The 14,974-nt window shown below is 40.7% G+C and overlaps 2 protein-coding genes across 2 annotated transcripts in view; both read left to right on the top strand.

Moving 5' to 3' along the window:
• Positions 1–1,337: 1,337 nt before the first annotated feature.
• Positions 1,338–2,126, top strand: LOC107487744 (uncharacterized). The gene has a single exon (XM_016108441.1). The coding sequence runs from the start codon at positions 1,338–1,340 to the stop codon at positions 2,124–2,126; it is 789 nt and encodes a 262-aa protein (XP_015963927.1).
• An 8,773-nt stretch (positions 2,127–10,899) lies between these two features.
• The window catches only part of LOC107487778 (uncharacterized), a 12,029-nt gene continuing 7,954 nt past the window's right edge, over positions 10,900–14,974 (top strand). Inside the window, 8 exon segments of the mRNA XM_016108474.3 lie at positions 10,900–11,320; positions 12,687–12,796; positions 13,391–13,556; positions 13,660–13,760; positions 13,907–14,014; positions 14,122–14,347; positions 14,507–14,631; positions 14,711–14,810. Of these exon segments, the coding sequence (XP_015963960.1) occupies positions 11,188–11,320; positions 12,687–12,796; positions 13,391–13,556; positions 13,660–13,760; positions 13,907–14,014; positions 14,122–14,347; positions 14,507–14,631; positions 14,711–14,810 (1,069 nt within the window). The 5' untranslated portion in view covers positions 10,900–11,187.

Below are 14,974 nucleotides of genomic sequence, written 5' to 3'. Positions count from 1 at the left end.
GATTGGTGGGTCGGGGGGTTAGCCCGCTTAAAAAAAAAATAAAATTAATTAAAATTAACAAAAAAATAATAATTAAAAAATAAAATACAAATAAAAAATAGTCAAATTATAATATAATTTTTTTACTATTTTTTTAATTTTTAACTTCAATAAAATTGTTCAAAATAATATTTGTCAATAAAATCTTCTTTATTTTAAAAAATAAGTCACATAATTTGAGCATATATACGAAATTGTAAAATAAAATAAATAAAGTTAATAACTAAAAGAAGAATAAAAACAAAAAATGAAAAAAAAGTGTTTAAAATTCTATAATTATTAATTTTATAATAGTAACCACTCTTTTATTTAATAAAAATAAAAAAATAAAAAGTTTCGACCCGGCGGATCGGCCTGCCCCGCCCCGCTAAAACCCGCCAATTCGGCGGTGCGGGTTTGGCGGATTTTTTTAATTTGGCGGGATCCAAATTCTAGCCCAACCCGCCTTTTTTAGCGGGTTTAGCGGATCGGCCCGGGGGGCTCGACCCGTTTTGCCACCCCTACTTCCAGGAGCCATATCTCAACTACCCTAAGATAAAGGGACGGTTATCCACCTTAAAAGGTGGAACTACTCCAACCGTGGTTATTGGTTCACCACTATAAATACACTGACACCCCTTAGGTATCTCTAAGTTCCAATATTCTTTAAACCTGCTAAACTCTTTGCTGACTTAGGCATCGGAGTGTCTTTGCAGGTACCACCACCCATTCCTCCATACGCACAAGTCGGGCGGCAGCTCCAGAATGCTAACCAAGTCGTAGGCCGCTCCATCTTGACGCTTGGGCCATCCTTATAAGTCCAGCCCATTAATCTCCGGCTACCCATCGTAATATTGACGCCGTTGCCGGGGACCCGAGAGATCGATCAGTGATGGCGGACGACTTGAACGAGGATGGAAACACAGCGTCTAATTCTGAGCAAGAGAATCAGAACGTTGGTAACGACGACAAAGCTATAGCCACTCACCAAGGATGACTAACTAGCACAGAGAAGGCACCTCAGGGGTGAAGGACTCGAAGGGAAATTCATCTGAAGGACGCGACCAGGAAAGGAGGGATAACCCCATGCAACTGACTTCATGGGATTGTTCCACGGCCACCAAGGGCGCCTGGAGCAGTTGGAACAAGAGCTAGAATGACAACGAGAGGCAGAGAGAAATTTGAGGAACGAGATTGAGCGATGAAAGGAGCTTGAGGAAAAGCTCCTAAGACTAGAGTCCGCTCTCAAAGGTCGAAACTCTCGTAGTGACCGAGAAGACTCTCCCTTGGGAGGAGAAGATCCGTTCAGTGAGGACATAATGAGGGCAAAAGTTCGAAGGAGCTTCAAAAGCCTTGATATGGACCTCTACGATGGAACTACTGACCCAAAGCATCACTTAAGCAATTTTAAAAGTTGGATGTATCTAGCCGACGCTTCTGATGCTACTCGATGTAAGGCTTTCCCGACAACCCTGACGAAAGCAGCGATGAAATGGTTCGATAGTCTCCCCCCAAGGTCGGTCACCAGCTTCGACGACCTCTTGCAGAAGTTCCTTATGCGATTCTCCATCCAGAAGGACAAAGTAAATCACGCACCGAGTCTCTTGGGAGTAAAACAGGAGGTCGGAGAACCTTTGAGGGACTACATGGAAAGGTTCAACAAAGCGTGTTTGAAAATTCAAGACCTGCCCATGGAGGCAGTGATTTTGGGCCTAGTAAATGGATTCCGAGAAGGTCCCTTCTCCAAGTCCATCTCAAAAAAGCATCTAACCTCTCTGAGTGATGTACAAGAGAGAGCTGAGAAGTACATTAACATGAAGGAAAATGCCAGACTGCGAGAACCGAACTGGCAACTTGGGCACTCTCACTCATCAAAAGAGAAAGAGAGAGAACCCAGGAAGAAAGAGGAAGTCGAACCTGAAAGGCCCAGGAGATATCACTCCTATACTCCTCTACGTGTTTCCCTAGTTGATGTCTACAGGAAAATTTGTCATACTGAAAGACTACCTCCCCCTAGTCCCATCAAAAATAAAAGGGGGGAAGTTGTAGCGACGACTGTGAGTACCATAAACTATATGGTTACTCAACAAATGATTGTTACGACCTAAAGAATGTGATAGAAAAGCTGGTCAGAGAAGGTAGGCTTGACAGATATGTCATGGAAAGGTCGGACCACCATGACAAGAGAAAGAGAGATGATGATGAATGAAGAGACCCACCACCACAGACCCCGAAAAGACACATACACATGATTTTATGAGGGTTTGCGGGAGGTGGTCTCACAAAATCATCTCACAAAAGGCATCTGAAGGAAGTCTACCAAGTTGGGGGCGAAGTCCCCGACCTCTCTACTATTTCTTTCACTAAAGAAGATGGGCAAGGCATAGTTCCCGGACATGATAATCCGGTGGTAATAACCATGATCCTTGTCAATGCCCATCTACATAGAACCCTGGTGGATCAGGAGAGCTCGGCCGATATCCTGTTCAAGCCAGTATTTGATAAGCTGGGACTGGATGAAAAGGAGTTAAGAGCTTACTCCAATACCCTATATGGGCTGGGGGATACACCAATGAAGCCACTAGGATTCATACCCCTACGTAGAACTTTTGGAAAAGAGAAAAAGTCTAAAACTCTGAGCATCGACTTCATAGTCGTCGATGTGGGTTCAGCCTACAATGCTCTAATAAGCAGAACAATCCTAAATCGGCTCAGAGCAGTGGTGTCTACCCCCCACCTTTTCATGAAATTCACAACACCAGAGAGAATTGCAACCATTAGGGGAGATCAGAAGCTGGCAAGAAAATGCTACAATGAAAGCCTGAACCTGAGAGGAAAGGGCAAGGAGGTGCACACAATTGAACTTAGAGGAGTCAGAGCAAAAGAAGAGTTGCGACCACAACCCAGGGGAAAAATCGAAGAGGTACAGGTCAGAGAAGAGGAAGGAAAAAATACCAACATAGGAGCCAACTTGAAAGAAGATTTGAAGTAGAAGCTTATAAGGCTCCTGCAAGAGAATTCCGACCTCTTTGCCTGGAAAGCCTCCGACATGCTAGGGATAGATTTCGAACTCATGTCGCATAAACTGTCAGTATATCCCAGGTCGCGACTTGTTCAGCAAAGAAGACAGAAGCTCGGACCCAAACGGGCCAAAGTGGTGGAAGAACAAGTACAAGCCCTCATAGAAGTCGGCTTTATCAAAGAGATCAGATATCCGGTGTTGCTAGCAAATGTGGTGCTGGTCAAAAAGCAAAATGGCAAGTGGAGGATGTGTGTCGATTACACTGACCTGAACAAGGCGTGTCCCAAAGACCTATATCCACTTCCAAACATTGATACCCTAGTAGACTCCAGCTCGGGGTATCAATACTTGTCGTTCATGGACGCATACTCGGGATATAATCAAATTCCGATGTATAAGCCAGATCAAGAAAAGACATCTTTCATCACCCCAAGGGCAAACTATTGCTATGTGGTCATGCCTTTTTGGTTAAAAAATGCAGGAGTCACATATCAAAGGCTGCTGAATAAGGTGTTTGCACCTCATCTTCGGAGTCTAATGGAAGTCTTTGTAAACGACATGCTAGTGAAAACCAAGGATGATGCCAACCTCTTGGCTGATCTTTCGCAAGTCTTTAACACCATTAGAATGCATGGGATGAGGTTGAATCCCGCAAAGTGCACCTTCGCGGTGGAGGCAGGAAAATTTTTTGGATTTATGCTAACACAAAGGGGAATTGATGCCAACCCCAACAAGTGCAAAGCAATCCTAGAAATGAAAAACCCGACTTACCTAAGAGAGGTCCAATAGTTAAATGGCCGACTTGCAGCTCTCTCCAGGTTTTTGGTAGTATCGGCGTTAAGATCCCTACCACTCTTTTCTCTACTAAGAAAATGATGCCAGCTCGAATGGACTCCTAAGTGCGAAGAAGCATTCCATGAATTTAAAAGGTTTTTAAGGTAACCTCCCATTCTGACTCAACCTAAAGTTGGGGAAGAACTCGTCCTGTATTTGTCTGTAGCCGACAAAGCTATAGCATCAGCTCTAATACGGGAAGACGAGGTCGGACAGCATCCTGCATACTTCATCAACAAAGTTCTACAAGGCCCTGAATTGAGGTACCAAAAACTTGAGAAGTTTGCATATGCCTTAATCATAGCCTCTCGAAGGTTACGGCCTTATTTTCAAGCACACACAATTAGAGTTCGAACGAACCAGCCCATGAAGCAAATCCTTCAGAAAACGGATATTGCGGGTAGAATGGTTCAATGGGCCATAGAACTATCCGAGTTCGACCTTAAGTACGAAACTCGGACAGCAATTAAAGCCCCATGCCTCACCGACTTTGTGGTAGAATATGTAGGAGATCAAGAGGAAGCCTCCACTGCATGGGAGTTATACGTGGATGGATCCTCCAACAAAGTCGGAAGTGGTGTAGGCATAATATTAGTCAACCAAGAAAGAGCTCAAGTAGAAGTCTCCCTCAAATTTGAATTTCTAGCTTCTAACAATCAGACAGAATATGAAGCCTTGATTGCAGGGTTAAAACTGGCTAAAGAAGTCGGTGCAACCAAATTAGTCGTGTTCAGGGACTCTCAGGTGGCGACCTCCCAGATAAATGGAGAATATCAGGCTAAAGACCCCCAATATGAAGAGGTACTTAGACAAAACCTCGGAGTCTCTTAGGTATTTTGCAAAGACCGAGGTCAGACACATAACTCGGGATCTCAACATCAGAGCAGACGTCCTTTCCAAACTAGCAAGTACCAAGCCAGGAGGGAATAATAGAAGCTTGATCCAAGAAACTCTCCAAGAACCCTCAGTTATAAAAACAGAGGGCAGACAAGACGTCCTTGAAGTATCTGAATCGGACCTTGGATGGATGAACCCACTAATCGAATACATGAGATTCGACATCCTACCCAAACGGAAAAAAGAGGCCAAGAAAATCCGAAGGGAAGCACATAACTACACCTTGGTGAAAAATATCATCTATACTATTGAAGTGCATCCCGACCTCAAGGACAACGGAAGTACTGGAAGAGGTCCACAATGGTATCTGTGGAAATCATCTCGGAGTAAGGTCTTTGGCTAGGAAAGTCATACGAGCTGGGATCTACTGGTCGACCTTACAGAAAGATGCCACCGAGTTCGTAAAGAAGTGTCAACCATGCCAAATGCATGCAAACTTCCACGTCGCTCCCCCCGAGGAGCTCATTAGCATAACTTCTCCATGCCTTTTTGCAAAATGGGGATTAGACCTATTGAGACCCTTTCCCTAAGCGCCTGAACAAGTAAAGTACCTAATAGTGGGAGTAGACTACTTGATGAAGTGGATAGAACCATTAGCCACCATTACAGCCCAGAGAAGTCAGAAATTCCTCTACAAGAACATTATCACAAGGTATGGAGTTTTTCACTCCATTACTATTGATAATGGCACTCAATTCACCGACTCTACCTTTAGAAACCTCGTAGCCAGTATGAAGATCAAGCATCAGTTCACCTTGGTAGAGCACCCACAAGCAAATGGGAAAGCTGGGGTAGCTAACAAGGTTATACTGGCCGGGTTGAAGAAAAGGTTACAACATGCAAAGGGAGCTTGGGCCGAAGAACTTCCTCAAGTACTATGGGCATATAGGACCACACCTCAATCTACCACAGGAGAAACACCCTTCTGACTTGCTTATGGCATAGAAGCCATGATATATACCAGTAGAAATCAATGGGCAAAGTCCAAGGGTGAACTTCTACGACGAGGTTGGCAACATACAGGGACACAAAGAAGAGCTCGAGCTACTCGCTGAAGTCCGAGAGCAAGCCCAGATAAGGAAAGCAGCGTTGAAGCAAAGGATGATGAACAGATACAACAAGAAAGTCCTTTCGTTAGCTTTAGAAAGGGGATTCCCCCGGCCCGGGATCTACTAGGAATCGCCTTGAGGCCTGGAGCAAGGCTTTTTTCAAATAAGCCTTCCAACTTAGGCCTGAAGCTTCACTCCGGACGACTTGGTCTTAAATCAGAAATGACATTGGAGTTACCAAGTCTGGGGATGGAAAGCTCGCTGCTAATTGGAAAGGGCCATACAAGATAAGCGAAGTCTTAGGAAATGGATACTACAAAGTAACTGACTTGAGCAGTACCGAGCTACCTAGGTCGTGGTATGCTTGTAATATGAAAAAGTACTATAGTTAAAAGCAAACTCCACTTCCTGGTGTACTCTTTTTCCTGACTTTATGGTTTTTTCCCAAAAAGAAGGATTTTCCTGAAGGGGGTTTTAACGAGGCATCAAAGTGGAGACTAAGGGGCAATAATTTTTAATCCCTTAGTAGCAAAAGAGTACCTTCATCAATAAATAAAGATCTTTTTCTACATCTCTTTGTAAATTCCATTAGTTAATATCATTTTTCTACAAAACGCACGAACTTAAGCTCGACAAAGCGTAAAATACCCATGACCAACCTAAGTGATTGTCAGGATGAAACGACGAGGTACAAGTCGGCGTAAAGAGATTATAAAAGCAGATCATGATAACTCAAAAATGTTACGACCAACAAGTCGAAAAACCGAGAAGAACTGAAATGCATCGCGAAAATAACCTAAGTTATGAACAATTCAAATAAAAAAATTTGAATTTATGAGGAATACGAAAAGGAGATAAAAAAATCCATCAAAAATCAAAGGTAGAAGCTTTTTCGAGTCCAAATAACTTAGACAAAACACAGCCTACCAAGATAAAAGGTTTTTTTTTCCAAAAAGATCAAAGGGGTTTTTCTGTAAAAAACCTAACAGAAGAAAAGTTGCAGAAAGCATGCACACGCCAAATATATTTTAAAGTCCTTATCCAAAAAAAAGGGCAAAAAGTTATGTGCATTTTTTGTTAACGGCCTAAAGAGGCCAGAAGACTCAAGAAACACCACCACAAGCAACAAAAATAATAAATTTGTTCAAAAAGGGGCCCAAATAGCTCAAAGTCAATTAGTTAGAGGAAGGATTGGCATCACTAGTAGGAAGAGAGGTCGGATCCGGAGCAGAGGAGGACGGAGCAGTCTCTTCGGCAGCAGGGGTCGGAGCATCTAAAGACGTTGGCTGAGATCCCTCTTGTTGATCCTCACGAGGAGGAGATACTATAAGTCTTTGACCTCGGGTCTTCAGCTAAGAATCCGTCTCAGGTCGGGGAGGAGAAACAATAACCCCATTCACAACAATCTTATCAGGTTCAAGAGGGGAAAGATCCAGGTCAGGAGCAATAGCTCCGACTTGCTCTTTGAAAATTCTCCAGGCTTCCTCTGAACTCTCTGCCACGGAGTCCTCCAAATCCTGATAAGCCTCCCGACATTTTTCCAACTCCCATTGAAGATCAATATTTTCAATAAAGATGCTGACATAATTCTGCTCCGCCTTCTCCTTCAGGCCCTCTGCCATGGCATACTGGGCCATCAACTTCTTCTCCCTCTCCTGAAGTCGGGTCCGCTCCTCCTTCAGCCCTGCAACCTCCTCTTGAAGCCTCTTCTCTTCCTCTTGATAAAGGAAAACCCTCCCCTCCAACTCTTCAACCTTTTGGGTAGAACCCAAAGAGCAAAGGGGGGTCTTGTTCAAAATATCAAGAAGTTTTGTACATACCCAAACCATAATGTTAAGATGGTTTCAAACGAAAACATTGTCCATACTAATTTGAGTATGGGAAAATATGTGATCCTGAACGAATTTGGGACCATCAAAAGTGGAATTCCCAGAAGAAGAGGCAGACCCTGAGGTCTTGCGCTTTTTCTTCTCGAGTTCAGAGGGAAGTCGGACTGGGGGGATGGGAGGAGGAAGAAGAGAAGTAGAAGAGGAGGTTACCAAGATCGGATGAGAAGAGGTCCCAGAATCATGAAGGAGAAGAAGAGGAGCCCCAACAGCCCTTGCAGCGTCAGCACGGGCTCGGGCTTTCTTCTTAGCCTCTTGAACCTTCTGGTTAGCAGCGCTAGAGCCTTTCTTCACCATCTCTAAAAAGAAGAAAACATAAAATTAGTCTACAAGTCAGAAGACTACAAGTCGGAAGTTACCAAAATCAACAAAAAGAAAAAACGAAAGCTACCTAATTGGATCCGCACGAAATTCGGAGATCCCAAAAGAAATTTCTTAGTGTCTAAGTTGGGGGCCCTTTTCCAGACATCTCGAAAAAACCCTACGATACCCTTCTCTACCTTATCCAAATCTTTCAGGCCATATTTCTCTACTGGAGAGGCCTCTAGCCAATAAAGAGAAAATCGGGGGTTGGAGTTCTCATGAAGGAAAAAGGGATGGTAACCCTCTACAGTTTGGACTTTGAAAAAGAAATTCTTGAAATCATGAAAAGAATCGTCAAAGACAGAAAAAACTTTCCGACCTTGAATGGATCGGAAGGAAAACCACGGTTGCTTGTTATTCTGCCCACTAAAGGGCTTGGTCATATGAAACAGGTAGAAAAAGATCTTTAAAGAGGTCGGAAAATCTAGCTCTCGACTGACAAGTTGATAAATTTTCATGAAACCCCAAGAGTTGGGGTGAAACCGGGTGGGAGCAACTCGAAAATGATACAGCACACTTAGCTCAAAATCGGAGAAAGGTAAAAGAACCCCTAGGCGGGTGAAAAAGCAGTTGTACATAAAGAAAAAATGGGGATCAGAATCGGAAATCCTCCCAAAACAAACTCGGTATTCAGAACCCGGGGCCACCAATTCGTATTTTGGCTTGTCAGCCTCATCACTACAAATTCTATGGTGGGCACGAAGGACGGTAAGGTATTCAGTGTCTACTATGGGAGTTTCCTCTAAAACAGTATCTTCTACCCATTGCGAAAGGGGTTCAAGGGAAGACATATTTCCAATAAAAAGAAGTAGGTGAAAAAGCGACAAAGACCTACAAAAAAATGAAAAGGGATCCAGAGCCTCTAAAAAGATGAAACAGCCTATCTCAAACCAGAGAACAGAATCGCTAAGACCAACATACTAGCTAAAAGAAACTAAGAATCACAAACAACATGCAAACCTCTTCTACATACACAGAGCAAAATATCGACGTAAAGGATAGAAGAGAAGGAAGAAAAAGACTAACCTTTGTTGGTAAAAGCCAAGAGGAGCAGGGACAACAGCAACGCAGCAAGGAAGGCTAAAAAGCTCTTTTTTAGAAAAAGTAAGGATTACAGGTAAGAAGTTTTAGAAGACGAAAAGAAGATAGAGAAAAGAGAGGAAAAAATATTTATAAACACGCCAGGAGCATAAGGGTAAATCGAGGCAATCATTAAAGAAATGCACCGTTACCAATGTAACTGCCCCCACGTGTAAATACGAAGCCCCTAACGGACGCGACGTTTGATTAGACACGACTGTTGAGAAATTCAAAATCACATCGGTTCCCACATTGCATCGGCTACAAAAGAGAAGAGATTGGACTCGAGTAGGGGCACTGTTCATACCCTAGCCCAACACTAAGGCTCAGGTCCAAATAAAACAAGAAGGCCCAATCCAAAGATTGGCCTTTGCTACCAACCAACCTCCTTTTGAAGAGGTCGGACCGAATACAGACTCCACTTCAAAGAAGTCAGGATCGAAGGATAGCTGGCAGATAACGCTTATTCAAATAAGTAACTTCCCCTAGAATCTCTCAACCCACTTTTAGGAGCCATATCTCAACTACCCTAAGATAAAGGGACGGTTATGCACCTTAAAAGATGGAACTACTCCAACGGTGGTTATTGGTTCACCACTATAAATACAGTGACACCCCTCAGGTATCTCTAAGTTCTAATATTCTCTAAACCTGCTAAACCCTTTGTTAACTTAGGCATCAGAGTGTCTTTACAGGTACCACCCCTATTCTTCCATACGTACAAGTCGGGCGGCAGCTTCAGGACGCTAACCAAGTCGTAGGCCACTCCATCTTTACACTTGGACCATCTTTACAAGTCTAGTCCATTAATCTCCGATTACCCATCATAACAATTATCATAACAGTATAAAATATTAAAATGATTAAACATTTTTGTATTTCATACAAAAATTCTTAATATAAGTAAAAAATTTATCCTCCCAATGTAATATCATAAATTAAAGAGAAGGTCAGCGTATGTTATTGCAAATTTAGTAGAATCATGCGCCTTTCTTTTCTTTCTTCCTTTTTCAGGTTTAGAGTGGAATTGTGTATCATACACATTTTCACTTCAAATTTAAAATTTTTTACAAGATACGAGAATAGGATATATATATATAAAATATAATTAATTTTATAATTATTTTTGAGAATAAAGTTCGACATACTGATATATAATGATATTTAGATGTGTTCAAGCGTGTCTAAAATTTTTTTTTTATTTTTTATTAAGACACAGTTTGACACAAAAGACACGCTTATCGGATAAATGTCTATGAGTGTGGTGTCTAAAATGTGTCCGACACGTGAAAGCGACAAAAAAAAGTGTCTGCACTTCCTAAGTGTTGTCTAATATGAATAATCTCAATATTAAAGAAACTTATTTAAGGGTTTGCTGCTTCATGCATAAGATAAGATTTGAATATTTGACACTTATTTAAATAATTAGTAAACTAACTATTAGACTAATTCAAATTAGTTACTCATGTAATTATTCTATTCTTAGTTAATTGAAACTGATTTTTTTTTTTTTTGGTCAAGTTACACCCTACTATAGGCACACTCTTAACTATTAAACCCAGTATACTCTCAAATTTTTTTGTCATAGCAAACTAAGATTTAATAAGTAAGCACTCTGGGAAAATTGGGCCAAAGGCGATACATTTTGTGAGGCCTGTGCTGACTGCTGGATCCAAATTTCAGCCCATAGGCATACAGGATCATATCAGCCCACTACTAGGGGCCAGTGTTGGACTGTTGGCGATGGTCATTCCTGCATCATTTCTTCTTCGTTCTTCCCATTTTTCAACCTTCTCCCCCGGTTTGAATTTGGAGTGGTTTTTGCTTCTGCTCTGCGATCTGCAATTCCTCGTTATTCCAATTCCATTTCAGTTACAGTACAGATCGTTGTTCCGATTCCAAGCTCACGTAGCATCTGTACTGAACTTCGAGCAAGATCTGAATCCTCTTGATCCCGTTCCCTTATGGGAATCCGCAATTTAACGATGGAGTTGTATTAGATGTTCTGAGCTTGGCTTCCAAGAACCGAACCGGATCCATGGAGTGGACAACGTTGCAGCATCTGGATCTGCGCCATGTAGGGCGTGGCGTCAGGCCTCTGCAGCCTCATGCTGCCACCTTCCATCCTTACCAGGCGCTCGTCGCCGTCGCCATTGGAACCTACATCGTCGGTCAGTAACTACGCACCATCGCTCCCGCTCTCTCTTGTATTTTGCTTTTTTTTTTTAATTATGGAACCTTAGATAATTTTGTAATCGGATAAGTTCTATGTTGTTGGATCGTTGCTTGTTGAGCTGTGATTGAAGATGAAATTCGGTTCTTATTATGATTGTGGATCAGAAGTTACGAGGATGTGCGTGGCATAAGCTACTTATGCTCCTGAATTGATCTGTGTTCAAGCTATAGTGTAGTTGATTTTGTGCTTCAGCCTTGAACCGAACTGTACTTCCTAGCTTATAAATTTAAGTAAACCAAAACTAAGCCATGGTTCTTAGTTTTGATTGGTTCTTATTAGCTGATGAGTTGGTATGGCTTCGCCTATTCTTATCTGAAGCATTATCAATCATTCTTCTTGAAGCTTGTTTGGAGCTGGGGCAACTGATTATGATTACTTTAGAAATTTTTGCTTGAATTATATCCATAGTGGTGGATGATAATTCTACTCATCACTCTATTTAGAATACTAGGTCCTCACCTTGAGTTTTTGTGCCATGTAATTCTATTTATATCCCTTGACTCAGTTCCCCCAAAAGCATGATTCAAGCCTGCATGTCTCCAACTTGTCAATTTGGAGTCAACTATCAATCTTACTTCTGAAATCTAAGACTTAACATGGATTTTTATTCTCGTGATTTTTTTCATGGTTTAATGTTTTAATATAACCTCTCTCTTTTTTCCCAGTCCTATTTCAGATGTTGTTTTTCATTCTGTTAGGAGTATTTTCTTGTATGATATGAGATAGCAGCATCATTTGATCCATGTATGATCCTACTTAGTGGAAAAGGTTTTGTTGTTTTTTTTTTTTTTTTTTTATTTCATGCTGTTTTGGAGCATTTAATCCTTCCATTACATTAATCTCTCCCCAAGAATAAAGAAACAAATACATATGAAGCAATGCAACATATGCACAAGTTTAAGATTACGTTTGCTGTTTTAGATTTAGTGCTTCAGTTATGAATAAGCTGTGTCCAATTTGACTTCTCAAGCTAGCCTTTAAAGTCATTGTTCAGTGTTGAATTAAAAAACCTATCCAGAATTAGGCGGATGTGCCAGTAATTCGTAACTACTATGACAGAAGTGCTAGATTTATATTGCTAGATTTATTCATAAAGCTTTTGTGTTTGAAGGTGTGTACCAATAAAAACAATCTTTTATTATTGCATGGCATATGAGCCATCGATTTTTCCCAAGTTAATTCTTGTGAGTTGATTGTGTGGAGTAGTCTTACCTTTCTTGTGTGCTGTTTCCTTCCCCTGCTATTTTACATTCTTTTGGCGATTTTTCCCTTACTTATTTGTATGCTTTCCATATATGCAGAATTTGATGCATTAACAGGAAGCAAGATTTCTGCTCTTGACATTGGCGCACCTGTTGTCCGTATGTCTTATAGTCCTACAAGTGGGCACACTGTGATTGCAATCCTCCAGGTTGAGCCTAGTAAACTTTGCTTGGTTGCTTATGTGGATAAAGATAGGTGTAAACTGTAGGTTTCAAACTAGGTGGATGAATGGAGGAGTGCTTCAACCGTTATTTGTGATAAAAGATAAAAAGCACCTCCCAAGCTTCAGGAAAAAATTTACCACACAATTTTGTGGCAGCGACCATGTGGGACGAAGTGTTGGATGATATAAAGACTACAAAATAAATTTTAATCTTGCAGATATCAGGATATTGTATTGGACTAGTGAATATACTAAACAAGTTAGGATTAAGAATACATGCATTAAACAGAGTTTGGATACTGCTTTTTGTGTAAAAATGGTTGTCTCATCTTAGGTTATATGGAAAAGGCTTGTACATGTCCTATTAAAACAGATTATGCACAGGGTGGTTCAATAGCTAAAAGGTAGAACAAGACCGAGAAAAACGGGAAAGCTATATGGTTCACAGTGTCGTACTCTTTTATATGTTTGAGAGCAATTCTTTCTGAATATAGTGTCTCTGAATCCTGTTCTGTACTCTTTTGTATGTTGTGACTGTGAAGTTTCTTATACTTACAACTGTTGGATTTTTATCTGTAGGATTGTACACTACGAACTTGTGATTTTGACCTAGAGCAAACATTTGTATTGCATTCACCAGAGAAAAAGACAGACCAAATTTCTTCTGATACAGAAGTCCATATGGCTTTAACCCCACTACAACCTGTTGTGTTTTTTGGCTTTCATAAACGAATGAGTGTGACAGGTTAGATGTCTGGTTTCTATCTCTGGAGATAGATATGTTGTTGTCAATAATTTGATACTTATGTAACAATTTTGTTGCTTTGTCTGTTTTTGCATAAATGAAGTTGTTGGAACTGTTGAAGGTGGCAAAGCACCCACAAAAATAAAGACAGATTTGAAGAAGCCTATTGTGAATATTGCCTGTCATCCTCGCCTCCCTGTTCTGGTAATATGTTTAATTATATATAGTTCTATTTTTCTGGAGGTTCATCTTATTTATATTTCTGCTGCAAGAAAGATATAGTTATGGGTCTTTCTTCTAGTGCTACTTCAAACATTTCCTTCTTGACTTAATTGCTTTTTTTGTTTTAGTATGTTGCTTATGCAGAAGGTCTGATTCGAGCATATAATATTCACACCTATGCCGTTCATTACACTCTACAACGTGAGATAATTTACCATGCTTTACCTATGATTGATGTTTTCTCATTCTGTAATTGAGCAACCTAGGGTAATAGTTATGCTCTCTTTTGCATTTGTTTTTCATTTTTTTTTTCCAGCCAGTTGTTGGCAATGTTTAACATGAGGCTTGTAGTTTCTGTTGCTCTTGTTCTTGACTTTGGATCTGTGCATTTTATTATTGCTATTTCAGAACACAAGTTAGCTCACAGCCGATAACATCAGTTGCTTGGCTAGCCTTGTTGCGTTTACTTGTAACAGTAACGAGGGATGGGAATTTGCAAGTTTGGAAAACACGGGTTATAGTTAATCCTAACAGACCTCCTGTGCAGGCAAATTTTTTTGAGACTGCCGGTAGCTATCTTAACTCTTACTGACTGTACTCTGTATTTCCTCTGTTTTTGAAAGCTTGTGTTGCCTATATTAATTGTATTCGAAGTTTTCTGTTGCTTCACTATTCTGTTTTTCATTTCAGTAAATTTGGTTTCTAACAGATACTACTTTCTGATGCAGCAATTGAATCACTGGATATTCCTCGCATTCTTTCACAACAGGGTGGAGAAGCAGTGTATCCCTTACCACGGATTAAAACTTTAGAATTTCATCCAAAATCTAATTTAGCAGCACTAGTGTTTGCAGTTACGTGTGACCTTACACTTTTTATCTTTTGCTTGCAAGTAAATATAGTAAATATAAATTTGGTGTTCATTTTATCAGAACGTACCAAGTGGAGATCCTTCTAAAAGTAAGGCCACATCCAGTAGAGAAGGGAGAAAGCAACTTTTTGCAGTTTTGCAAAGTGCACGGGGATCGTCAGGTAATTGCTTTTATTTAGCTGGAAGCACAGTTAATGTCCTTAGTATTTCAGAATGTTTGCTATTTGAATTTTGAAGAAATAAAAACTTCTACAATTTGTGTTTGGTATGTTTTCCACTATACTTCCACTTGTCATTATGATGCTTCATAATATTCACTGAGCTT

This window comes from Arachis duranensis, chromosome 5, assembly GCF_000817695.3.
Source record: "Arachis duranensis cultivar V14167 chromosome 5, aradu.V14167.gnm2.J7QH, whole genome shotgun sequence".
Taxonomy (NCBI): Eukaryota; Viridiplantae; Streptophyta; class Magnoliopsida; order Fabales; family Fabaceae; genus Arachis; species Arachis duranensis.
The sequence above is the reverse complement of the archived record's forward strand: the minus strand, read 5'-3'. Positions and strand labels throughout refer to the sequence as shown.